Raw genomic sequence first — 26,089 nt, 5'->3', positions numbered from 1 at the left:
TTTGTTAATACAAGAAATGTATTTTTTTCCTCTAGAAGGAAGCTCACAGAACACAAACCATGTCCACACATTGCTAAGAACAGTTCAGTTGTCCCATAACAACTCAAAAGTAAAGAATTAATGGAAGGACTACAGATACAAAATACATTGTAAGTTTCACAAACAATCCCTTCACCAGACAGATAACAAGCAAAGCAGACTGCTTCAGTGGAAATCTGGATTCTGTCTACAGTAGAAATAGCATTGAGCAAGGTGTGAGGGAGATCTACTTTGGTATTTACTTTTGTTTGGACAACATGTTGGCCAGGGATACTTCTACCATGGCCCTGTTGTTGTGAAGACATAAACAGTTGGTATCTTACTGGGTCTAGATTCTAGACTCTAGAACCCCAACAACTGCTTTGGGGCAGCTGATATTGTCCATAGAATATACAGAGCATAAAACCTAAGACTATGTGGAATGCAGATCATGACTGTCTAATATTAGGGTTGTGCATGGAGTTTGGAATTAAGTGTGTGTTGGATGTACAGGCAAGTTGGATGTATAGGTCCAAGGAGATGAGAACAACATTGGGAAAAAGTTTGAGAGTGTAGCATAAATGGAGCTACAAAAATTTCACAGTATTCTACTGCTTTTGTTTCAGACACATTGGTGTGAACTCTTTGTTTGGTGTGAGCAACAGCCTTAGTAACAAATACATTACCACATTTCATCAAATTTAACCAGAAGCTATGCAGCACTGTGGACTGTGTAAGCAGATTGTGCTGTTCTTGGATTTAATTATTTACAGGTTTGGGGCATATGTTTATTCTGCAAAACCCAACACTGTAACATAAATGTGTTGTATGAAAGCCCATAAATCAAAGACTAGCCATTAAAATTATGAATTTACAATCTGTATTGCTTCTGAGAAACACAGGCTGGCACCAAGAACAGATCTATAGCAGAAATGTAAAACAGTTTGCAAGTTTGTTAAATATTCTCAGTCAAAGACCACTGAGACTAGTAGTTCTGTCAGGGGCTATCACCTCCCCCACTCTGTTTATATTGTAGTATGATATTTCAGGAAACAACTGGGTTTATTAACCATCTGCAAACATCTTAAACCATTTAAGACTTAAACCGAGGCTGTCTTCATTTGTGAAAGGACCATGATTGTAACTATAATGTTAGAAGAAAAAGAAATTATCAACAAGCCTCAAAAATTACAGTTCCCAGAGTTCTTTGGTAGAGGTCATAGCAGTTAAGTAGGTTTTTAAAACCTGTTTAAATCTGTAGTGTAAGTGTGCCTGTAGAGCAGACACACATATATACCCTTCAAGATTGGTCTAGCTTTTTATTACAGGTTAAATAAAAAAGACTGGGAATACTAATTTTGTTATGACAGTATTTAGGCTTATATTTATGTGGGGTTTTTTTGTTTTTGTTATATTAGACATGATTTTTCAGACCATACAAAATATCACGATATGTCTAGCACAATCTATAAATCTAAGGCAACCTAAGAAGATATCCAAACTCAAGTCTACAGCAGACTGAAAGCACTACCATATAAGGGTATAAGTAGTCATGGTTTAATTAAGGGTTTGCTAGACTTCTTTCTTCTTGAGTATTAATGGACCCACATTATCTCCTGTTGATTCATTGTGCTTGTTGTGAGAGCCATCACAGACAGGGAACTGAAAAGAAAGACAAAGGATGCGGGGACTAGGTGAGATTAATTTTTGTACTGGTTGTACGACTGTCCTTACAATTAAGAAAACCTTTACCCTCATGAACAGAGATAACGAACAACTAGAACTGAATGCAGTACGTAGCCAGAAAGGGATGGCAACCCCCAGCTTAACTAACGGGACAGAAAAGGATTCAGTTTGAGGGATGTCCAGAGCCTAACCTGAGACACCAAATGAGACACTGTGTGATTTAAGAATATAAGAAGAGCCATGCTGGATCAGACCAAGGGTCCATCTAGTCCAGCAGTCTGTTCACACAGTGGCCAACCAGCTGTCAACCAGGAAACCATAAGCAACAGCGCCGTCCCGCCCATGTTTCCCAGCAACTGGTGTACGTAGGCATACTGCCTGGAGTGCTGGAGGTAGCACGTAGCCATTAAGCCTAGTAGCCATTGATACTTCTCCTCCAGGAATTTGTCTAATCCCCTTTTAAAGCCATCCAAGTTGGTGGCCATCACTACATCCTGAGGTAGCAAATGCCATAGTTTAACTATGTGCTGTGTGAAGAAGTCCTTCCTTTTATCTCTCCTGAATCTCCCACCAATCAGCTTCATGGGATGACCTTGGATTCTAGTGTTATGCGAGAGGGAGAAAAAAGTCTCCCTATCCTCATTCTCCGCACCATGCATAATTTTGTACACCTTTATCATGTCTCCCCTTATCCTCCTTTTTCCCAGGCTAAACAATCCCAGCTGTTTTAACCTTCCTTTACAGCAGAGTTGCTCCAGCCCCTTGATCATTTTAGTTGCCCCTTTCTGCACTTTTTCCAGCTCGAAAATATCTTTTTTTAGGTGTGGCGACCAGAACTGTACATCGTATTCTAAGTGTGATCGCACCATGCATTTGTGTAAGGGCTGTATGATATTGGCAGTTTTATTCTCAATTTCTTTTCTAATTATGCCTAACGTGGAGTTTGCCTTTCTTTACAGCAGCCACGTGCTGGGTTGACATTTTCATCGAGCTGTCCACCCCAACCCCACAATCTCTTTCTTGGTTGGTCACCACTAGCTCAGATCCCATCAGGTTATACTTGAAGTTGGGATTTTTTGCCCCAACGTGCATCACTTTATACTTGCTTACATTGAACCGCATTTGCCATTTGGATGCCCATTCTCCCAGTTTGGAGAGATCCCTTTGGAGCTCCTCACAATCCCTTTAAAATATGATCTGTACTTGCTCCATCCCCATCATTGTTATGAACCACTGGACAGAGCAACCATATGTCACCTGTAGCCAAAGCTCACAGAAATCTGGTTATCATGGCTCTAGCTAAATGGGGTTTTGGTTTAGACTCAAAAGCTGCCAATGGCAGTCTCCCCAGCATCTGTTGCTATTCAGGGCCTACTGTTCAGTTGTCTGGAGTTTGCCAAACATGTTTTATGCTAGCTATTGTCTGACAAACTGACAAATCACAGTTACAGCTGTTGCTCATCTACGGAGGCCGCTGCACCCGGAGATGCAAGAGCACAGCAAATGGTAAATGAAAGCAGACAAAGAGCTCTAAACCATGGTTTGCAGGGCCAGACCCACCATTAGGCAGAGTGAGGCAGTCAATTGCCTCAGGCAGCAGATGCTGGGGGGAAGCACCAAGATGTTGGAGGAGAGAGCTGTGTGCCATGTGGCCTGCCCTGTCCCCCCTAAGCTAGCCTTCAAGTGCAGTGGATGATGCTATCTCATAGCTAATGATGAAAAAACATTCAACTGCCAGTCCAGTTAGCTTTTGTAGATGGGAGTGGCATCTTCTTCGCTTCAGGCAGCAAAATGTCCTGTACCAGCCCTGATGGTTTCGGTTCTAAACCATGGTTAGCACAAACCAGAGTTTGGCTTCGCCACAGTAGATACTCTGGAAGTCCATAGAACTGACATTTTCTGTAAGAAGCTAAAAAAATTTCCTTACTCCAAGGGTCTTGGAACCATTCCCCCAAAGTGGCCAGCTTCACAAAACACCTAGTTACAGAACAAATTTGGACATGCAGATAGACATGAAAAACTGTGGCAAAAGTAACATGGGAACTAATCTCTCACAAGTGAACAAAGTGACAGTCTGTGAGACATACTGCATGGTTGTAACAATTAAGAGAAGTAAACTAGTCCATATCATGCAAAGTAGTAAAAAAGAAAGAAAAAAAACCTTAAAGCCACACAGTGAAGGAATAAAATGACTCACCGTTTTTGAGCGCCAACACCTGCAGTACACTGCCTTAGTGTGACACAGGTCCTCAATGTGGATTTCATTCACTACTTTGGGATTTTCCTTCTGGATCTTGAGATTAATCAAGCTGTCCTTCTGTTGCTTCTTCTTGGGAAGGAATGGACGAATAGCGAGGTATCCAAGCAGAGCAAGGACGCCCAGGAAAGGCAATAACCGCAGCCATTCTGAAACTGAGCACATACCACACACGTATGAACAGTTTGCAGCTACTATCAACATAACCCCTCGGTATTTAGTGCTTTTGTTCTAAGATCAACTCACAAATATCAGTGGAGACTGCTAGATGGCCTGTGCATGACGCCTTAACCCCATGGCAGCCATAACATATGGGGCCAGAAGTCCCATCATTCTAGTTCCTGGTGCCTCCCAGACGTAATATACTGGCATGAAAACTTTCCATGCCAAGTAGTAGTACAATGAGCTAGCCAGTGGTATACCATAAGGCAGGGGTGCAGAACCTCAGACCTGGGGGCCAAATCCAGCCCGCCTGGAGTCCCAATCCAGCACTCCAGGGTTCCTAAGAAGGACATGCCCCCTTTCCCTCAACCGCCCATTTTGAAAGGTTGAAATGCCTCTGCTGAGGCTCAGTTACTGGCAGTACGAGCTTTAACCTAAAATATGCTGTATTTTTGGTCCCACCCCTTTTGCCTTTGGGCCCACCCACCACTGGAACGCAGCTCCCGAGAGCTTCTCCAAAATGGGATTTGGCCCACAGACAAAAAGAGATTCTGAACCCCTGTCAGAAGGCTATGTCAAGGGTAAGTCAGCATTCAGAAGCCACTCTGTGTCAGGTTCGTAACATGGACTTGGGCTCTTGGTTTCCACACTAGGGAGAAAATGATACAGCTTTCTACACCAGCACTAGTGACAGGGTAGTGATGGCAAGACTTGCCTTGCCTGACTTCCCAAAGCTGGGAGTTCTTACGTTATGCTTTTACCTTGACTGCAGTCACACCAAAACATATTAGACTGCCCTGCCTGTCCATTCTGAAGGCTATTGGTATCATCAGCATATGGAAGAGCAGCTAATTTATTATTTATATCCTGCCTTTTTCCTCTTGCAAGGAACTCAAGGCAGCTTACATGGCCCTCCTCCTCCTCTCCATTTTATCCTCACAACAACCCTGTGAGGTAGGTTAAGTTGAGAGTCAGTGACTGGCCCAAAGTCATCCTGGAAGTTTCATGGCCAAGTGGGGACTAGAACCAGGATCTCCCAAGTCCCAGTCCAACACTAACCACTGGACTAGAATCTCAACAGTGGCTCCAGTTGAGATTCTGGAGTCTGAAAATGGTTGAAGGGGTGAATTTATAGAAATACATAATAAATTGCAAAGGAGAGATGTATTGTTAAATAATTCTATCATATGGGGGTTCAGTATGTAGTCTCTGGAAGCAAGGCTTAATTTATTACAATAAAACAAATGCGTTTTCAGTGCAGTAAACGTGTTCAAACTACTTCAACCACACAAAATGTTACACTGGTCTTCATCCTAAGAGTATATGAAATTTTCCATATTTTCCAGCATTTTTCTGTGAGTGTGCATTTTTATTATTTCTCTGTAGGCAGGTATCGAACACTCCCCTGGCTACAGTTTTTACAATGTCACTGTGATGCAAAAATACTTATGATATGGATATACTTCACACTGAAGATGAGTAATGGTGATGTAAGTTTCGGTACAGCTGGACCTAAGAAAAATGGTATTATGTAACGGCTATAAATGAGGACAAGGCTGGACCTTAGACTAGAAACGTTACATTACTTTAACCCACAAATCTAAGAAGGCATATTTTGAGTACTTTCAGCTGGCCCCAAAGTAGTCCTGGATTGGTTCAACATGGGCATGTGGGGCTTATTTCACAGTGAGTCTGTTCAGATGTTTGGGGGAGGCATCAGAATGGCTTCAGTGTGTTGTCAGTAAATAAAGAGCTATATAGTTACATTTGCTTTGGGTTACTTATTCACCTGATGGCCACTTTTCATTGCATGACAATTTCAACTACTACACTGCATAATTGCTTCTCAGGATTCACCCACAGAAACACACCCAAAGTTTCCCCCCCTTTTTGTAACCACCCAGCACAAGCACATACTGTACATCTTCCCATGCCGACACCACAAGCAAGGCAGTTAAATACAGGCAGATATTAATGGGTTAGTGCACAATTAAAAGCTTGGAACACAATCCCCTAGGAACATGTGCTGAAATAAATGTGAGTTGTTCAGGAAGGTCTATGCAAGAGATGCTGCTCAAATATTGGGCCTCTGGTTCTTCTTGGCCTAGAAAGCAACACCGTTATTATATTATATGTATTTATAGGAAGCTAGCTTATACTGAGTCAAGCCATTGGTCCATTGGCAGTAGCTCTCCAGGGTTTCAGACAGGAATCTTTCCCAGCCCTACCAAGAGATGCTGGGGATTGAACCTAGGAACTTTTGCATGCAAAGCAGGTGCTCTATCTCTGAACTATCACCCTTAACGGGCTGATATATGTGCAAGGGTTGTGTAATCTTGCATATTCTAGGTTCCCATGGATTCCAGCTCTGTAGCTTTTCTAGGACTAAATGCCTGAAGTCTGAAATATTCACTTCCTTTGAGTGTGCGGGGAACTTACCTTTCTAAATCTTTAGCTAAAGACATAAATACAACTCTCTTAATACTGCAGAGCTTAGGGTAGTCCAAATGGTTGGTCAAGCTGACCTGAATGAGGTCAAAGACAATTTGCAGTTTCCATGGAGGTTTATTTAAATGCAGCCAAGTTGTAAGCTACAGTAGTAGTTCCTAAAGTGAGAGAGCAAATGTGAAGAAAGAAGCAAGCTTCTAACCCCTTCCCAAATGGGAACCTACCCCTTCGTCCCCCACCAGTCTTTATTTTGTCACTCTGGGAGGTGTATTAAGGCCAGGCCACCCTATATTTTGGCTTCCTAGGGAATATTATAGTAGGCAAAGTGTCCTTGTGTTTCTCTTTGGTTTGCTCTGCTTGTTCACAGGCCAAGGACAAAAAATGAGCACTGCCGTGCCAGCTCAAGGGCTTTCACACAGCTGTTCTGACTAAGCAAGGATTCTCTGACAGATTTTGAGAACACCGGAGCTATAGAAAATTGTCAAGCGCACAGAGGCTTTTGAACATGAAGTCCTTTGAACAGCCTCCCTGCATCACGAACACTTCCCAAGCATTTTTGAAGATGAAACACACACCAAAAAACCAGGAAAACAACCATGATTCCCATAACAGTCTCTTAGCACTCAAGTAGATACGTTGCAAAGTCTTTCTCGGTTTTTATTTTAGACACAGGCAGGACGTGCAAGTGCACACATCCACTCACCCATCAGAACCCACAGCATATCTTATCTCTGCATGAAGTTCCAAAAAGTTCCAATGAACTGCACTTTGGGAACACCGAAGCAGAATGTGAATTCTGCATTGCTATTTAGACCATAAAACTTTATCCACCCACATGTACATTTCCTTTTCAGAGGAATAAGATTTCTAGTATAATCATTATACCTATATAAAAGAAAAAAAAACTAATTGCAATTTTACATGACTAAGAGAGCAATCCGATGGTTCCTGGGAGAGCATCCAAGGAACCACTGGATTGTTCCTCCTTCTCTTCCTCCTCCTCCCCCCATGGCTGTAGATACTGCTATGTCCTCAGTAGGGGGACTCTGAGTTCCAATCCCCTGCCCCCTTGCAGCTGCTGGAGAAACAACCATGCTGGCTGCTTCCCAAGGTCGCAAATGTGGCCTCAGAGGGAGGGAAAAGGGGCAATCCGGTGGGTGGGGAGAGGAGAGGCCAGAATGCAAGAACTCCTATGGTCTTTCCAGCCCTAGCTCAGTCCCTGCCAGTGTGCCTTCTTTAGACTCAAAGGGCTGTGTAGAGGGGAAACATTTAAAAGGACGGAGAGGGAAAAATGGTCTCCGTTGATCTTCCCATCCTGCCAGCAGCAGCCCAGCATGGCACTGGATACACGGAAGCCTCCAAGATGGTTCCATCTAAATTTGCTGTGGTTACAATCCTATAAACACTTACCTGGGACTATCTCAATGAACTCAGCGGGGCTTACTTCTGAGTTAACATGTAAATGATTGCACTGTTAAGAAGCTCAAGATGGCTACAAAACTCAAGCTTAACATTTGCCTGGAACACAAAGGAGGATGGAGGGAGCAATACTATCTGGGTCAACAGTCACCTCCAAGCCCAGGGGCGACCACCTATCCAGTGCAGGGTAGGAGGAGTGGTGAGGAGTGGAACTCCTCCTCGCTCCCTCCACCTGGCTTTCGTGGCTAGACAGCTGATTTCGTTTGTCTAACTGTGGGACCTCAAAGTGTGGGAAGCTGCAGACGGACGACACATAGGATGTGTCGTACTGGCATTTCCAACTTCCCTGCCCCGGCATGCCTCCAGGAACACCCCATTTTTGCCGCTCTGTACTCCTCTTCTGAGCGCGAAGCACAGGGCAGTTCCATGCTGCCTACGAGGTAGCATGGGAGGGGGTGGAGGTCGGTTTTCAGGGAACAGACTTGGAGCACAGGCTCCAAGGTCAATTCCTGGAAACCAACCTATCCTATGGCCATCTAGCCGCTGACTAGCAGCCATAGGATTGTGCACTAATTTAGTTATCTTATTTTGCCTTTCAACAACATTCCCTTTTAAACTGGCTTTGGACACCCACCTACCCACCAAATGGAGGAAAAATAAAATAATCTTGATTTGTTTAATAGGCAAAGATAAACAGAAAAGGGTAATGCGACACAATGGAAAGAAAAAGAAGGATGGATATAGGATATATCCTATATGATATAGTAGACATATCCTATACAGTACGGTAGAAGGAAAAGGAAGGAAAGACTTAAGAGAAGAAAAAGTAGCTTTTTAAAAATGCTGAATAGCTCAACAGCAGAGGAACATATGAAAAGCCGATTGATCATTTTCAACTCCACTTTATAATGTATAGCTCTCTTGAAACACATTATGAGAGCATATATCATGAAAGTTTTTTCCAGTGTCAGATTTAGTCGCTTGCTATCTTTCTATTGGCCTTTGAATTGAAAGATATGCCTTAATGCAATCTGCCTTATAATGCAAGAACAAATAGTTTAATAGTTTAGCAATAGCTCTGTTGCTGGGGTCTCCAACTTGGGGCCCATAGGCCCACCCCTCTTAGCACCTGCCAGGCTCCCTGCTCCTCTTGATGTTCATTGTATTTTTTAGACTATTTTAAAAAAATTAAAACAGGGAGGATGGTATACTGTAAAATGAAATTCCAGCCTCCAGAGCCATCTTTATTTCCCAGAATGCCTCTGAGCCCCACATGGCATTCTTGGCCAAGTTACTTGTCTCTGAGCCTCATCAGTTTATTTTCTGTGAAATGGGTGTTATAGCAGAACGCTGTGGGTTAAAAAGAGTGGTTTGGAACTCAGCCCCACCTCTGCCTTGCACTTAGATTCTTGGGCAAGTTGTTGTTGTTGTTCAGTCGTTAAGTCATGTCCGACTCTTCGTGACCCTATGGACCATAGCACGGCAGGCCTTCCTGTCCTCTGCTCTCTCCCAGAGTGTACTCAAGTTCATATTCATTGCATTGGTGATGCTATCTAGCCATCTCATCCTCTGCCGTCCCCTTCTCCTTTTGCCTTCAATCCTTCCCAGCATCAGGGTCTTTTCCAGTGACTTTTCTCTTCGCATTTGGTGGCCAAAATATTTGAGCTTCAGCTTCAGTATCTGCCCTTCCAATGAGCACTCAGGGTTGATTTCCTTTACGATTGTCTGATCTGACCTCCTTGCAGTCCAAGGGACTCGTAACAGTCTTCTCCAGCACCACAGTTCAAAAGCATCTCTTTTAACCTTCTGGTTCTGGCTGACCACACATACCATGGCAGCCATTTTGTGAATGGGCAAGCACCATGGCAGCCATCTTGTGAAAGTGCCCACAACACTGTCAAAATACCAAATGTGCCAGCGGACCCCCAAAAACGTTGGGGACTCCAGTTCTATTGTTAGCTTAGGTTCTGGGTTAAGGGATATTGGTTTTTCCTTTGGGTGATAGAAACTCTCTGAAATACCTTTTTCAATAGAAAAGAAAACTAACATATAGGGCATAGCCATAAACTGGGCAGATGAAGCAATTCACTTTCCATCCCAGGATATCGTTATATGCAAAATAAAAACCAGGAGCATTGGACACTAGTTAAGTGAGACAAATTTTAAATTCATATAATCTACCCAACAGTATAATAGACACAATGGAATAAAGATGAACTCCAAGGAAAGATTAGAACTGAACCAACAAGGCATTAAAGGGATAAAGATTGTTGAATAATGGCTAACATGGAAACTTTCAAGATCGCATTCAGAGCATGGAGGGAGTACAGCAAACAATGGAAACCATTATCTGGTGAGTGTACAGTTGTAAACTAATCTCTCCTGGCCAGGTTCATAGAAGTGAATGATTACTGTAAGAACCTACAACAGGCTAGAATAAGAAACAACCCTATTGCAAGTCCAGGTGTTACACAAATATGAAAGTTACTTCCTGAAATTACATTCTCCCCAAAGTTTACAAGGGGAATGTTTGTTTGCCCTTCCAATTTGAGATTGTTGCTAGTTAGCTCTGAGTAGTATCCTCAAACCACTTCACTAGATCTAGTACTATAGACTTCAGTGACATTACTATACAGTAAGTGGTGTGCAGATTACAACTTCAGAAAATAGAGTGTGGTAGAGATAACAGTGCAACAAGTTTCTACAGTTCTCTGACATGATGCCAAAAATAAATCAAGGCTCTTATAGATATAAACCATGGATATGTTTTTAACGGGCCTATTGCGACTGCAGTGACAGTACCGTATCAATGGAATTTTGTCTTTGGTAAGAGGGCCCACTATTTTATTTATTTATTACATTTCTACACTGCCCAATAGCCAAAGCTGTCTGGGTTCAATAGTTGGTCCCACCTCCTAATCTGCAAAACCTAAGCATTTAGATCTTGACATTATATTTCATTCCCAATATTTATTTATTTGTTTGTTTGTTTATTTCTATACCACCCCGTAGCCAAAGCTGTCTGGGCTATTTACAAAAGTTAAAACATTAAAATACAATATACAAAGCTTAACAACCAATTTAGCAAGGTAATGTATAGCAATATACGTTGCTAATATCCCAAAGGGTATTCACAAGGCTTCTGTGACCCACTATGGGAAGTTATGCACTATGCACCAACATCGTATAGGATGGCCGTGTCTCCTTTACAGAGGAAAGCCCTCTATTTAAAGGTGTCCTCTGTTTGAAGGGCTCCCTGGTCCAAGTCCAGTCTAAAGATAAAGAACCATAAGAAGAGAGAGCCGGGGCCTTGATGTTGCCCATCATCAGCACTTGGTCAGCAAACCAAGCAGGCACACGGTTACCTGATCACAATCTTCCCCACTATGATGAGATGTATTGCATTTCTCTTTACATTAGAGTCATTCTCAATTGGCATCTGTACATATAAATTAGCATGTGCAAATTTTATGCAAATCTGCCTTCTTTTGTCCTCTTTTTTGGTGATGCATTTCCTCTTTGGGGGTATGTGGCTAACCTATTGTGGAAGCTGAAATACTCAGTTCTTGTGTTCTTCACATCTTAGGCAAACACAAATAAGATGGCAAGACTACGACCTTAATGTTTATGTTTTCCCCATGCTTATGTTTTCTCCACAAGTGTCAGTACTTCTAATACAATTTTCAGAGAGAGCTTGATATGGTTCTCTGACTCAAGTCACAGACATTCTGCAAAGAACAGATAAAAGCTGTCTAGCTGTAACACCACCAGTTTAATCAATTATACCAGTATAAAAAGCAGAGTCATCGTGAGAATGTAGTGTACATTTCAGCAGAGTTACTGGAAAAATGAACAGGAACTGAAAGAAGAGTGCAGTGCAATGCTGAATTATCTGTATATTCTTTATTTCCTATCTCTTCACATTCCATCCACAAGGGCTCAGCATTTGGGGGAAATGAATGACATTCTTTTGTGGATGTCAGAACTTTCTTTTGTTAAAATCCACCACTACTGCCTAAGCATGGTGGTATTTCAAAAAATAATTAAAAAAGAAGTGGTGTGAAAACAGATCACTACCAAATTTCTCATGCAAACAGACCATAAGCTTGTGTCTATGTGAACAATGGAGGTAAGATGCTACTTTCCATGCTGTATTTTACTGATTGCTTCTCTTTGTGAATGTCAATAGAATCTGAAGCATGTTTACTGAGAAGTAAGCCATGGAACTCAAAAAAGCTTACTTACCTCCTAGTAAATGTGCAGCATAAGACCGCAGTCCTGTGCACACTTATCTGGAATGCAGCGGTCTACTTCCAAGTAGACATGCACAGGATTGCACTGCTCCCGGACTTTCTGATAGTTACTGATGCAAAAGAACTAAACTCAAAATATTCAAATACTTTTTGTGCACTCAAGGCCATTCTGGGATCAAGCCTAATTTTGTCTGCAAGTTCATTCCTTAAGTTCCTATACAGTCTAGGTGTGAGGCCCTGGACTTTATCATGCCCCTGAAATCAGCTTTCATTTAAGAACCTGGAAAACATCAGAGCAACAGCTATTGGCTACCTATTAGCTATCAAGCCATGTTCAAGGTTATGTTGTTAACATATCCTAAATAACTTGGGACCAGGATGCGTGGTCAGAACACCTTCCCCTATATACAAGCAGCCAACCTTTGAGATCTTCAGAGGAGGCCTTGCAACCAACAGAATGTCACCCTGTAATATCTCAAAACCAGGCCTTCTCAGTGGCTGTGCCCACCCTCTGGAAAACCCTTCCCCATGCAGTTTGGGAGGCAGATAATGTGCTATGTTTCAAATGCCTCCTGAAAACACACTTGTTCACCAGTGCCTTCTCGGGCTTGTAAATAATTGCAGTTAATTATATTCCTGCTCCGTCTTACTGCTCCTTGTACTATTCTGTATTGTTATTGTAGTTTTAAATTGTTTTAATAGTGTATTTTAAATGCATTGGTATTGTAATTGTAATTGCAATCATTTTAATAGCATTGGAGGATGCAATCCTATCTTGATAGTGAGCAGCCTCCGAAGTCGGAGGCTGCCTGGTATCCAGTGCGTATCTGGCCACCCTACATTTTCCCTATATGGGCGATTTCCCCCGTTTAGGCATGGCTTCTGGGAGCTAGAGAGAAGGAGGCTGGGATGCGCATAGGAAGCTACATAAAGCAGCTTCTGCAGTCTCTTCCCCTCACTGCTCCTGGAACTGCCCCCTTTTCACCATCTCTGTGCTCTGTTTCTGAGTGAGGAGATGTAGCTAGTGCAGGTAGAACCGTGCTGGCTATGGGGGGGGGGGGAGCGCGGTTTCTGGGCTCTGAGATCGGAGCCCTGGTTCCAAGCTTGGATCCCAGAAACTGAAAAATCCTGTGTCCCTCAGATGCTGTCTAGGGGACATAGGATTGCTCCCTAAATAGCGTACTTAAATGGTTTTTTAATATTTATATGGCAACTGAGAGATGTTTTTATATTCAGTGATATATAAGTATTAATAAAATAAATATTAATGCCTCAGAACAACAAATGAAGACAGCTATATTCATTATATTTAAAAGCTTTTGCCAGACAATTCCTCTCCAGTATCTTTTGTTATCTGAGGCCCATACAGTCACAGGACATCTTCAAATGAGCTAAAGCCTTTACTTTAAACAGGGACTGTAGGTGACAGTCATTTCTTTTGTTATCCAGCCAAACTCACACATAAGTTTATCAAAAACATAAATACGTGACGCGAACTTTTGAAAAGGAACACTCCTCCTAAATATGCACACAACAAGCACATTCAGATAACTATATCTGAGCTAATTATGCCAAGATATGCACAAGCTTTTGCTTGCACATGGACCCCCTCTGCTCCTCTCCTTGCAAGCCACCATTAAACCAGGACATCTCTATTTAACCATAATTCTTATTTCATCCAAAGTTCGAAATGATGTTTATCAAGTGCAGAACAAGCCAGGATGTTAAACCAACTTCAAACCAAGGTTTATTATCCTGGTTTGTTCCGAAGCTGGCAACCATAGAAGGGAGGAGTGAAGGGGCTATGTGTGCCAGCTAAACACTCTTGCATATCTCAGCTTATTATGATTGTCCCAACACAGCCAGTGCAATAACCTTATATTTCAACCAACATCAACTCTCTCATTCAAGGTGCTTCCAGACTGACTCTCTCAGCTGAGAAGGATTATGGAATGGCTACTCACCTATTGTTCTTGGAAAGCAAAGCAGTATTGGAATAATTCATAGCCAAAGAACATTATGCTGGCCACAGGAGCATGGGAGTTCTGAGAGAGGTGATCAGAGACATTCTTCTTTTATTATTACTTGCCACATTAGTGGTCGGAGCATTAAAAACAGATTCTATAAATATAGCCCTGCTTTTTGTAGTGCAGTAGTGGTAGAAGCATACAAAACACAAAGGAAAGCTTGAATGTCATATGGGGAGGCTTCACTTTCTAAAACAAGAATAGGTTTAATAATCACTTTTCCTAAAATAACATGCTTCAATAAGCTTACTGAAGCCACTGAAGAAAACACTTAAAAAAAATAACGTTAAGATCAAAACCATAAACTTACACTCAGAAGGGCTAGAGCCAATGAGTTGGATGCACAATCTTATGCATTGGGTGTAAGTCCTTCCATGAATGAGGCAAGGCAACTGCACAATAAAAACCTCACTTGGAAGCACCCTTACACCTAGTGTATGTAGGACTGCAGCCTAAGATAGTTGCATTTAGTCCCCATTCAAATCAATGGGAAGTAAGTCATTACTTCCTTTTCACATTGATTTCAATGGGACCCAAATGCAGCTAACTTAGCCTGCATCCAACCCAATATAAATATTAAGCAGAACGAGGTGGTAACATTTTGGCCTGCCTGTACCACTTCAGACTGCAGGTGGGAGATGTCATGTTTCACCCACAAGTAGAAAACTAACACAGAGAAAAAGGTTTCCCCCCTTCCCAATGTTTTATTGGATTACATGCTCCTTTGCTTTGAGCATTCAAAATATGACCCTCACACACACACCTGTCTGAAATAGTACAGGGCATAATTCTACCACTTTAGTCTAATTCTGCATAGTGAGTAGACTACATCTCAGCTAAGGCAGGGCCAGGCCAACTCCAGTTTGGGGTAAGAGACCTACGGTGGGTCCCCCACTCTATCATGTCCCCCCTTTTCTACCACCACCACCACCACCCCTCCTTCTCCTCACTGCAACAGACTGTCCGAGGACTCGATCCTCTTTCCAGCCCAGTAGCAACACCTTTGCTGCCAATGCTACCACCACTGGAGAGGAATGAGCCACAAGGCTGCCAGCTACCAAGAAGAGGCTGAACAGCAGCAGCTACCATCACCGCTTGTCTATCTGCCTGCCTGCTCTCTCCCACAGAACAAATCGCCCCAGTCCCCATGCATGGGGAGCACCAGCCAGTCTTATGGAACTGCGTGAAACAAGAAAGAGACAAGAGTGCTCCTATCTCAAGGAACGCCTCCAGCAACACCAGACAGGCTGCTTAACAAGATCAGCCTCGGATGGCCTTCTCTCCATCCCATCAGCCAGGACAGCTAAACTGATGGGGTCGAGGGAGAGGGACTTCTCTGTGGTGGTCCCCACTCTGTGGAACTCCCTCCCTAGGGAACTCCGCCATGCCCCCTCTTTAATGAGCTTCCACCACGCATTAAAAATGGTTGTCCACTGGTTGTCCAGGCAGGCATTTGGGGTGGGTTAGGGTATTTTTAAGGGACCGCGGTGGCTTAGTGGTTAAGACACTGAACTGCAGACCGGAAGGTCGGTGGGACAGCAGTTCGAGACCCAAGTGCTGCATGATGGCGTGAGCTCCCATCTTCAGTCCCAGCTCCTGCCAACCTAGCAGTTCGAAAACAAGAAACTGCAAGTAGATAAATAAGTACCGCTTTGGCGGGAAAGATAACAGCGTTCTGTGCACTTCGGTGTTCAGTCATGCCAGCCACATGACCACGGAAGTGCCTTCAGACAGCGCTGGCTCTTTGGCTTAGAAATGGAGATGAGCACCACTCCCTAAAGTCGGACACAACTGGCTGGGGACACCTTTACCTTTACTAGGATATTTTTAGAAATATGATGTTATTAATGTAGAATTTTATTGTTTTAAACTGTTCTATTGTACATCACCCAGAGTGGCTGGGTGACCAGCCAGATGGGAGATAGATAGATGAATGAATGAATGAATGAATGAATGAATGAATGAAGGCACTGACAACTGCTCAATAGGCAGACCCTCTGCTGACACGATCGGGGTTGGCACGGGGCTGAGTATTGGGTGTATGGCTGGGGCAAAGGGGATGCATTCCGGTGTGGTTGCCAGCCTGGATGATGGAGCAGAGGCTGTCCTTGTCATCGTGACCAGGGACACCTCCCTACGTTAGCACAAGCCATCTCATGAGGTTGTGGAGAGGTCTGGCAGTCATCCAGGGAAGCAACAGGCCAGTGATGATTTGCCAAGCCTGAAGCTAGGGTTAGCTCAAGAGTTGAAGAATGTTGAGTGAGTTAGAGAGGGGTAAATGAGTCGATAAAGGAAAAGATGGATCTGAAGTTGCTCTCCATGCCACCCCGCTCCAGTTAAACTTGCTAAGCAAAGCTTTCCAGTGCATTACAAAGTGACAAATAAGATTAAAGCTATTATTCTGTGGCTCTAGTCAAGAAGGGCAAGCAAAACAACATTCCTTTTTTACTCAAGGCCTTTTCTCCCTGCAGGCTTCAACCCATGACTACCCCAACTAGCTGATTTTTGACCCCAGTAGCCCTATAGGGCCTACACAGCTGTTATATTCATGCAAGCTGAGGCTGATTTATCCTCCAGAACCTTTATTTTGGCCACCTAATGTGAAGAGAAAACTCACTGGAAAAGACCCTGATGCTGGGAAAGATTGAAGGCAAAAGGAGAAGGGGATGGCAGAGGATGAGATGGCTAGACAGCATCACCGATGCAATGAATATGAACTTGAGCACACTCTGGGAGAGAGCAGAGGAGAGGAAGGCCTGGCGTGCTATGGTACATGGGGTCATGAAGAGTTGGACACGACTTAACGACTGAACAACAAGAGGGTAGATATGAAAAAAACAAAAATCAGATAATAGAAATGCTATGTTGGTTTAGAAAAACAACTCTGACTTGCAAACACACCGCCTTTGTAGGGAAGCTTTAGTAAGCAAAAAAATCGACACATATATATATCATGAGAGACCAATGTGTCAGAAGGATGGGGGAATCCTGTCTCTGCTAACAAGAGAGAGAGAGGTTGTTTCGTAATGTGTGAGCCTGGACACTATAGGTTATTCGTGGGTTAAACAACCCACAGTTAACCGACATTTAGTTGTTTCTAAAGTGTTGCAATCTTTTGAATCCCATAGCTTCTCCACAAAGCACAGGCCTTTATTGATATACATGGCCCAAAACTGGATACTCCATCCAAGGCAGAGGAGGTTTTTCCCAATCCTCCATCTGAGATCAGTAAGTGGAAATGCCAGAAAATGCCCATACAAAGCTTGCACTCTACCCTTTTGGGGCCAACGCAAAATATAATTGTATGTCTCCCGGTCTTTGGGATCTATATGAGTATAAGCAGCACACTAATGCATTGCCAAGAGAATGAAGTGGTTCACAAATAACAGCAGCATTCATCAGCAAATTATGGGCTAATCAATCCATGATTTGTGGGGATGTGCGCTGCATGCAAGCCACTTCTGGTTTGCCGCAACAACCTACAAATGCCCCATTTGTAGGTTGTTAGCATCACATCTGAACCTGGACACTTTGGGTTGTTCGTGGGTTAAACATCCCAAGTTAACCTAAAAACAAAATGGTTTGTTTTTAGCTCAACTTTGGGATGTTTAACCCATGAATAACTCAAAAGTGTCTGGGTTCAGACATCACACCAACAACCTACAAGTGGAGCATTCGTAGATTGTTGCTGCAAATTGGAAGCGACTTGAGCTCAATGCAGTTCCCTTTAAATCATGGATTAATTAACCCATTAGTTGCTGCTGAATGCTGCCATTATTTGCAAACAGACCCACTGTGTAGACACATTCCCTTTAGCCTTTAAACTCATTGTTTAAAGCCACTTTGTGACAATTGCACACGTACATGTTTATTGCATGTTTTGTGGCTTTTGAGGGTGCATCCATTCAGCAAAACAAAGGTAAAAACAATCATTTCATTTTTCCTGCATGGTTCCATGTAGGAAAACTAACAAATGACATGGCTTTTAAGCCAAGTCACTTGGGGACAAAGTCAATAGTGTGTAAAGTATTAAAGATTTATATAGGATCAGTCCTTTTTCTGCTTAAATTAATTACCACTTCTACCCCGCAGTCTGCTGTCAAAATCATTCACCTCTCTGGTCACTGTTGTTTGCATGATGTCCCTCTTTAAATCTCCTACACTGGCTTTCTGTCTGCTCCTGATTCCAGTAGAAGCTCCTTATCCTTACCTTCAAATCCTTCCATAGCTTTGCCCCTCTTATCTCTATACCTTTGTATCCTAATACATCTGTGCTTGTTACCTTTGCTCCTCTAGCTCCAGCAACTTCAGCTGTCTAAAGGTCTCCTGCTCCCCCATAAGACCCCACCTTTTCTCCCTTGATCCCCCATATGCATGGAACCGTGTCCCAGATAACCTGTATGCTGGCACCTCTCTCTCTTACTTCAAATCGCTCCTCACAATCCACCTTTTTTTCCATGAAGGCTTTGGCACAACCCCCTAGTTCCCATGCCCTTAGCAGTGACGTCACCAGGGCCAGACCACGGGGTGCATGTCTAGGGCTCCACCATCTAGAAGGGCCCCCAAATGACCCCCTGACAAGTGGCAGTGGCTCCTCCTCCTACTGACCCACCAGTAGAAGGACGAACTGCAGTAGCTGGTTGGTCTAGGCTGCATCCCTGTGGTGCTCCATTTTAAAGGAAAGGTTTCTTTCTTTGTTAACTTTTGAGTAGCAGCGAACTGAACCAATCAAACACTGCCTTTTGGGGGGTGGGGGACTGCTCCTTCACTGCTCTGATGCCCTCATTAGCTGCACTCCCACAAAGGCAGTGTCTGATTGTGTAGCAGCGAGTTGAACCAAAGTTAACAATGAAAAAATTCTGTAATTCAAAACAGTGCACCATGGGGCTACAACTTCAACGAGCCATTTTAGTTGCAGATTGGGAGGAAGACAGAACCTGAGGCAAGCCCCCACTCCCAGTTTTTTTTAAAAGGAAGACTGGCAGGGTGGCAGAGACAGGCTGGCCAGGGCAACACCCCGCACCACCCCAGAAAGCTCCTTACCAGGGGCCCCTTCAAACCTGGTAGTGCCTCTGTGCCTTACTATTGTTGTTGTTCAGTCGTTCAATTGTGTCCGACTCTTCGTGACCCCATGGACCATAGCACACCAGGCCTTCCTGTCCTGCACTCTCTCCCGGAGCGTGCTCAAGTTCATATTCATTGCATCGGTGATGCTATCTAGCCATCTCATCCTCTGTCGTCCCCTTCTCCTTTTGCCTTCAGTCTTTCCCAGCATCAGGGTCTTTTCCAGAGAGTTTTCTCTTCGCATTAGGTATGCCTTACTATAACTGTGTGTAAATTTTTTAACTGAAATAATAACCCATTCTTTCCCTTTCTACTATTGTTTCCTGTGTGTCATATTTTAGATTGTAAGCTCTTCAAGGCAGAGTCCTGTCATCTTGTACTCTGTAAAGTGCAAAGCACACTGATAGTGATAGATATAGTAATCACATCCACTGGTCTGTATTGACAATCAGTGATGTGGATTTGAAACACCACTCCACACATAAATATGCAGTGAAAGGGCATGCGGACAAGTATGCAGAACAAGGCAAGTATTTAGAACAAGTCACACAGTTGCAAGAATGAAAGAGCAGTTAGAGTGTATTAAAGTTAACTCTCCCCTTCATGGATCACTGCCTTGTTGTGGCTAAGGGGCTTGCGTAACTCAGTGAAGCCATAAGCTATGCCGTGCAGGGCCACCCAAGACGGACAGGTCATGGCAGAGAGTTCTGACAAAATGTGGTCCACTGGAGAAGGAAATGGCAACCCACTCCAGTATTCTGGCCAAGAAAACCCCATGGAACGTATCACAAGGCTAAAAGATATGACGCCGGAAGATGAGCCCCTCAGGTCAGAAGGTGTCCAATATACTACTGGGGAAGAGCAGAGGGTATTTCCAAGTAGCGCCAGAAAGAGTGAAGCGGCTGGGCCAAAGCCAAAAGGACACTCAGCTGTGGATGTGTCTGGTGGTGAAAAGAAAATCCGATGCTGTAAAGAACAATATTGTTTAGGAACCTGGAATGTCAGATCAATGAATCAAGGTAAACTGGAGGTGGTCAAACATGAGATGGCAAGATTGAACATCGACATCTTGGGAATCAGCGAACTAAAATGGACAGGCATGGGCGAATTTAATTCAGGTGACCATCATATCTACTATTGTGGGCAAGAATCCCTTAGAAGAAATGGAGTAGCACTCATAGTCAACAAAAGGGTGGGAAAAGCAGTACTGGGGTACAATCTCAAAAAGAAAGAATGATCTCAGTACGAATCCAAGGCAAACCATTCAACATCACAGTAATTCAAGTCTATGCCACAACCACTGAGGCCGAAGAAGCTGAGGTTGATCGGTTCTATGAAGACCTACAACACCTTCTAGAACTAACACCAAAAAAAGATGTCCTCTTCATCATAGGGCATTGGAATGCTAAAGTAGGAAGCCAAGAAATCACCGGGATAACAGGCAGGCATGGCCTTGGTGTACAAAATGAAGCAGGACAAAAGCTAATAGAGTTTTGCCAAGAGAACACACTGATCATAGCAAACACTCTTTTCCAACAGCACAAGAGGCGACTCTACACATGGACATCACCAGATGGTCAATATCGAAATCAGATGGATTATGTCCTTTGCAGCCAAAGATGGAGAAGCTCTATACAGTCAGTAAAAACAAGACCTGGAGCTGACTGTGGCTCAGATCATGAGCTTCTTGTTGCAAAATTTCGGCTTAAATTGAAGAATGTAGGGAAAACCACTAAACCATTCAGGTATGACCTCAATCACATCCCTGATGAATATACAGTGGAGGTGAGGAATAGATTTCAGGGATTAGACCTGATAGACAGAGTGCCTGAGGAACTATGGACGGAGGTCCAAAACATTGTTCAGGAGGCAGCAACTCAATCCATCCCAATGAAAAAGAAATGCAAGAAAGCAAAGTGGCTGTCTGATGAGGCTTTACAAGTAGCTGAGGAAAGAAGGGAAGCGAAAAGCAAGGGAGAAAGGGGAAGATATAGCCAACTGAATGCAGAGTTCCAGAGAATAGCAAGGAGAGACAAGAAGGCCTTCTTAAATGAACAGTGCAAAGAAATCGAGGAAAACAACAGAATGGGAAAGACTAGAGATCTCTTCAAGAAAGTTGGAGATCTCTAGGGAATGTTTTGTGCAAAGACGGGCATGATAAAGGACAAAGAAGGCAGGGACCTAACAGAAGCAGATGAGATTAAGAAGAGGTGGAAAGAATACACAGAAGAACTATACAGGAAAGATCTGAATGTCCCTGATAGCCATGATAGTGCGGTCACTGAACTTGAGCCGGACATCCTCAAGAGTGAAGTCAAGTGGGCCTTAAGAAGCATTAGTAACAACAACGCTAGCGGAGATGACAGTATTCCAGCTGAGCTATTTAAGATCCTAAAAGATGATGCTGTTAAAGTGCTGCACTCAATATGCCAACAAATTTGGAACACTCAACAGTGGCCACAAGACTGGAAAAGGTCAGTTTACGTTCCAATTCCAAAGAAGGGCAATGCCAAAGAGTGTTCAAACTACCGTACAATTGCGCTCATATCACATGCCAGCAAGGTGATGCTCAAAATCCTACAAGCTAGGCTTCAGCAGTATGCGAACCGAGAACTACCGGAAGTACAAGCTGGATTTCGAAGAGGCAGAGGAACTAGAGATCAAATCGCCAACATTCGCTGGATCATGGAGAAAGCAAGAGAATTCCAGAAAAATGTCTATTTCTCCTTCATTGACTACACTAAAGCCTTTGATTGTGTGGATCACAACAAATTGTGGCAAATTCTTAAAGTGATGGGAGTACCAGACCACCTTACCTGTCTCCTGAGAAACCTGTATGAGGGTCAAGAAGCAACAGTAAGAACCAGACATGGAACAACCGAGTGGTTCAACATTGGGAAAGGAGTACGACAAGGCTGCATATTGTCGCCCTGCTTATTTAACTTATATGCAGAGTACATCATGAGAATTCTCAACAACCTCCGATATGCAGATGATACCACCCTAATGGCAGAAAGCGAAGAGGATATAAAGAGCCTCTTGTTGAGGGTGAAAGGGAGAGTGCAAAAGCTGGTTTGAAACTCAACATTAAAAAAACGAAGATCATGGCATCTGGCCCCATCATTTCCTGGCATATAGAAGGGGAAGAAATGGAAGCAGTGACAGATTTTACTTACTTGGGCTCCAAGATCACCGCAGATGGTGACTGTAGCCATGAAATTAAAAGACGCTTGCTCCTTGGGAGGAAAGCTATGGCAAACCTAGACAGCCTAGTAAGAAGCAGAGACATCACCTTGCCGACAAAGGTCCGTCTAATCAAAGCTATGGTTTTCCCAGTAGTAATGTATGGTTGTGAGAGCTGGACTATAAGGAAGGCTGAGCGCCGAAGAATTGATGCTTTTGAACTGTGGTGCTGGAGAAGACTCTTATGAGTCCCCTGGACTGCAAGGAGGTCAAATCAGTCAATCCTAAAGGAAATCAACCCTGAGTGCTCATTGGAAGGACAGATACTGAAGCTGAAATATTTTGGCCACCTAATGCGAAGAGAAAACTCTCTGGAAAAGACCCTGATGCTGGGAAAGACTGAAGGCAAAAGGAGAAGGGGACGGCAGAGGATGAGATGGCTAGATAGCATCACCGATGCAATGAATATGAACTTGAGCACACTCCGGGAGAGAGTGCAGGACAGGAAGGCCTGGCGTGCTCTGGTCCATGGGGTCACGAAGAGTCGGACACGACTGAACGACTGCACAACAAAGTTAACTCTGCCCCATTAAATAATTTTGGATATGTTTCCATTGAAAGTCAGTTATGCAACAGTATTTATTATTTACTTACAACATTTGTATGCCACCCCGTAATATAAAGTTATCTGGACAGCTTATAATAATCATAAAAACCATTTAGATACAAAACAGAACATAAAACCTTAAAATCAAATGCAACATAAAACACAACATACATGCTTCCAGATTTTCTGTTATTTGCAACACTTTTCTCATAAGCATGCATTGAAATGGTGAAAAGAATCCATGATTATGATGGATGCTTTAATTCCATGATGATGACGGATGCTTTAATTCCATGATTATGAGCACAACAGGTTAGCTAAAATGTTCAAAGGGTTGTTATTTTGAATTAAACTATATTATATGCACACACCAAGGGCATTTTCATACAGGATATGAAGGCTATAATGCATGCACATCTGCAGTGGCTCAGTGGCAGAGAACATGCTTTGCATGCAGAAGGTCCCAGGTTTAATCCCCGGCATCTCCAGGAAGAGCTATGAAAGAATCTGGCCTTAAAACCTGGAGAGCCGCTGTCAGTCAGTGTCGACAATATTGGGTTAGGTGGATGAAAGGTCTGTCTTGATGTTGCCGTTCAGACAACACACCCGCACTCAGTGGTTGAGTGTGGGTTGTTTGTTGAAGTGTGGGTTGTTTGTTGAGCTGTGATTAGCGTGTTGTCTGAACGTCCGCAGGGTGGCTTGTTAACCATGGTGTGTGGCTTGTTTTCTCAAACAAGTTACCTTGAGGACCTATAGTTTCCTGCTGGGTTGTTCAGGGTGGTTAACAAGCCACATTGCTGACGTTCAGACAACATGCTAACTTATGGTTCATCAACAACCCACACTCAACCACTGAGTTAGCATATTGTCTGAATGGCCCCAGTATAAGGCAGCTTCCTATGTTCCTGTGCAGCAGCACAGCCCTATATAGAGTTTAGTAAGCCTAAGCCCACAGAAATTATTGGGCATAGGTGTGCCAAACTTGAAATAGGATTGCAGCCTTAAAGATCGCCGTTAAGAGTAAGGTCTATTGACCAGTAGGACTTACTTTGATGTAAACAGTCCTTTTACATCTCCTGTATCTATTAATATGAATTAGAAACAGCTGTCTTCTGTTTTCTATCCCACATAACAAACAGCAGCAGAATGAAATAGTCTTCAGCTAGAAAGCTGATGAGGTGACAGAAGAACAAAACATGGAATAGGGAGGGAAGTCTCATGAGAAAGGAATGGAAAGATATGTCACTTGGAAGAATGCAGAAGCAGAATGGTTCTGAAGTAGGGTTCATCTTCAGAAGGAAAAATGAATGGGGAGCATATGTGTGGAAATGTTATGTTTAAAAACCCTGTGTCCTAGACAGCATAGTAAGAAGCAGAGACATCACCTTGCCGACAAAGGTCCGTATAATCAAAGCTATGGTTTTCCCAGTAGTAATGTATGGCTGTGAGAGCTGGACTATAAGGAAGGCTGAGCACCGAAGAATCGATGCTTTCGAACTGTGGTGCTGGAGAAGACTCTTACGAGTCCCCTGGACTGCAAGGAGGTCAAATCAGTCTATCCTAAAGGAAATCAACCCTGAGTGCTCATTGGAAGGACAGATACTGTAGCTGAAGCTGAAATATTTTGGCCACCTAATGCGAAGAGAAAACTCTCTGGAAAAGACCCTGATGCTGGGAAAGACTGAAGGCAAAAGGAGAAGGGGACGGCAGAGGATGAGATGGCTGGATAGCATCACCGATGCAATGAATTATGGACTTGAGCACACTCCGGGAGAGAGCACAGGACAGGAAGGCCTGGCATGCTATGGTCCATGGGGTCACGAAGAGTCGGACACGACTGAACGACTGAACAACAACAAGCCCCATTATGTTCAGTGGGGTTTACTCCCAGGTAAAGGGCTGTGCTGTAACACAAGAGGGCTTTGGCACTCTGGATTCTGGAGAAAGCTTTTAAAAAACAAATTATTTTAGGCTGCAATCCTAAACTCATTTACCTGGGTTTACCCACTGAACGCAAGGGGGCTTACGTCCGGGTAGACATGTGTAGGCTTGCACTGTGAACTGAGGCCGCGCGGGCGGAGGCTATTTAATTCAGGAAATTAAGTTTGCCTCACTTTTCCCGCTGGGGGTGGGGTGGGGGGTGATTCGACTACTACTGCACACAAGGAAGTTTGAAGACCGCGCCTCCCGCGGCCCCTCCAGTCCCCCCGTCCCCAAATAAAGCTGCCCCCTAACCTGTCAGCCTGAAGAAGCCGCCGATACTCTCCGGCAGCGGCAGGCGCTTGAGGTAGGCAGGCAGCTGCACTTTAACGATGCGGGCCAAGCTGTCCAGCACCATGGCGCGCGGCGCAGTGCTGGCGAGGCGGCGCCAGGAGGGAAAGGGGCGCTGCGCGGCTACCGCCCGCTCGTCACTCGCATGCCGGGCTCGACTTTGCCCTTTTCCCTTTCCCCCTCTCAGGGAAGAAGTGGTGTCCTTTCCCACTACTGAGCATGCGCGCCCATGACGGGTGAGGCGGGTGAAGGGAGCCCGGCCCGGAAAAAGAGCAGCGGGACGAGAGGATTGGGTTGACTGCAGCCCGGCCCGGCCCCCCGAGAGCGCGTGAGCGCAGGGCGCGTTTGGCTTTCCAAGCCAGCCCTGGCGAGGGTCGGGCGGACTGACGGAGGGTAGAGAAGAGGGGTGATGGGTGTCCATGAGCAGCATCTTGCAACGGGGAGGTGGAAACCGCGCGTCCCGCGGAAGGCGGCTTTTCAAAAGCGCAGCAACTGTGTGCGCAGAAAGAGAGAACTGAACGGCGGAGCTGGCTCCAGGTTTCTGAGGGGCCTTGGGCAAGACCCCCTCAGCGGGCCCCCTTCCCTCAGCGAGTCGACCTTCTCTCCGCCATGGTCACCACCCACTCATCATCTTTCTTATAATTGCTACCATTTGTTTGCTTCACGGGCACAGAACCAGTGAGCGAGCGAGCAA

General features: G+C 44.1%; 1 protein-coding gene and 1 long non-coding RNA gene across 2 annotated transcripts; one reads left to right on the top strand and one right to left on the bottom strand.

The window, feature by feature from the left end:
• Positions 1–25,580, bottom strand: CISD2 (CDGSH iron sulfur domain 2). Its single transcript, XM_084855744.1, has 3 exons — positions 25,360–25,580; positions 3,902–4,116; positions 1–1,680 (listed from the first exon to the last, which is right to left on the bottom strand). Exons 1-3 carry the CDS (start codon positions 25,460–25,462, stop codon positions 1,591–1,593), a joined length of 408 nt encoding a protein of 135 aa, XP_084711870.1. The 5' UTR covers positions 25,463–25,580; the 3' UTR covers positions 1–1,590.
• LOC146343764 (uncharacterized) lies at positions 11,809–14,371 on the top strand. Its single transcript, XR_014792018.1, has 2 exons — positions 11,809–12,119; positions 14,155–14,371. It is a non-coding gene; the product is annotated as an uncharacterized LOC146343764 (long non-coding RNA).
• Positions 25,581–26,089: the final 509 nt, after the last annotated feature.

This window comes from Heloderma suspectum, chromosome 5, assembly GCF_057233095.1.
Source record: "Heloderma suspectum isolate Gila_16-S chromosome 5, 16-S_ref, whole genome shotgun sequence".
Taxonomy (NCBI): domain Eukaryota; kingdom Metazoa; phylum Chordata; class Lepidosauria; order Squamata; family Helodermatidae; genus Heloderma; species Heloderma suspectum.
The sequence above is the reverse complement of the archived record's forward strand: the minus strand, read 5'-3'. Positions and strand labels throughout refer to the sequence as shown.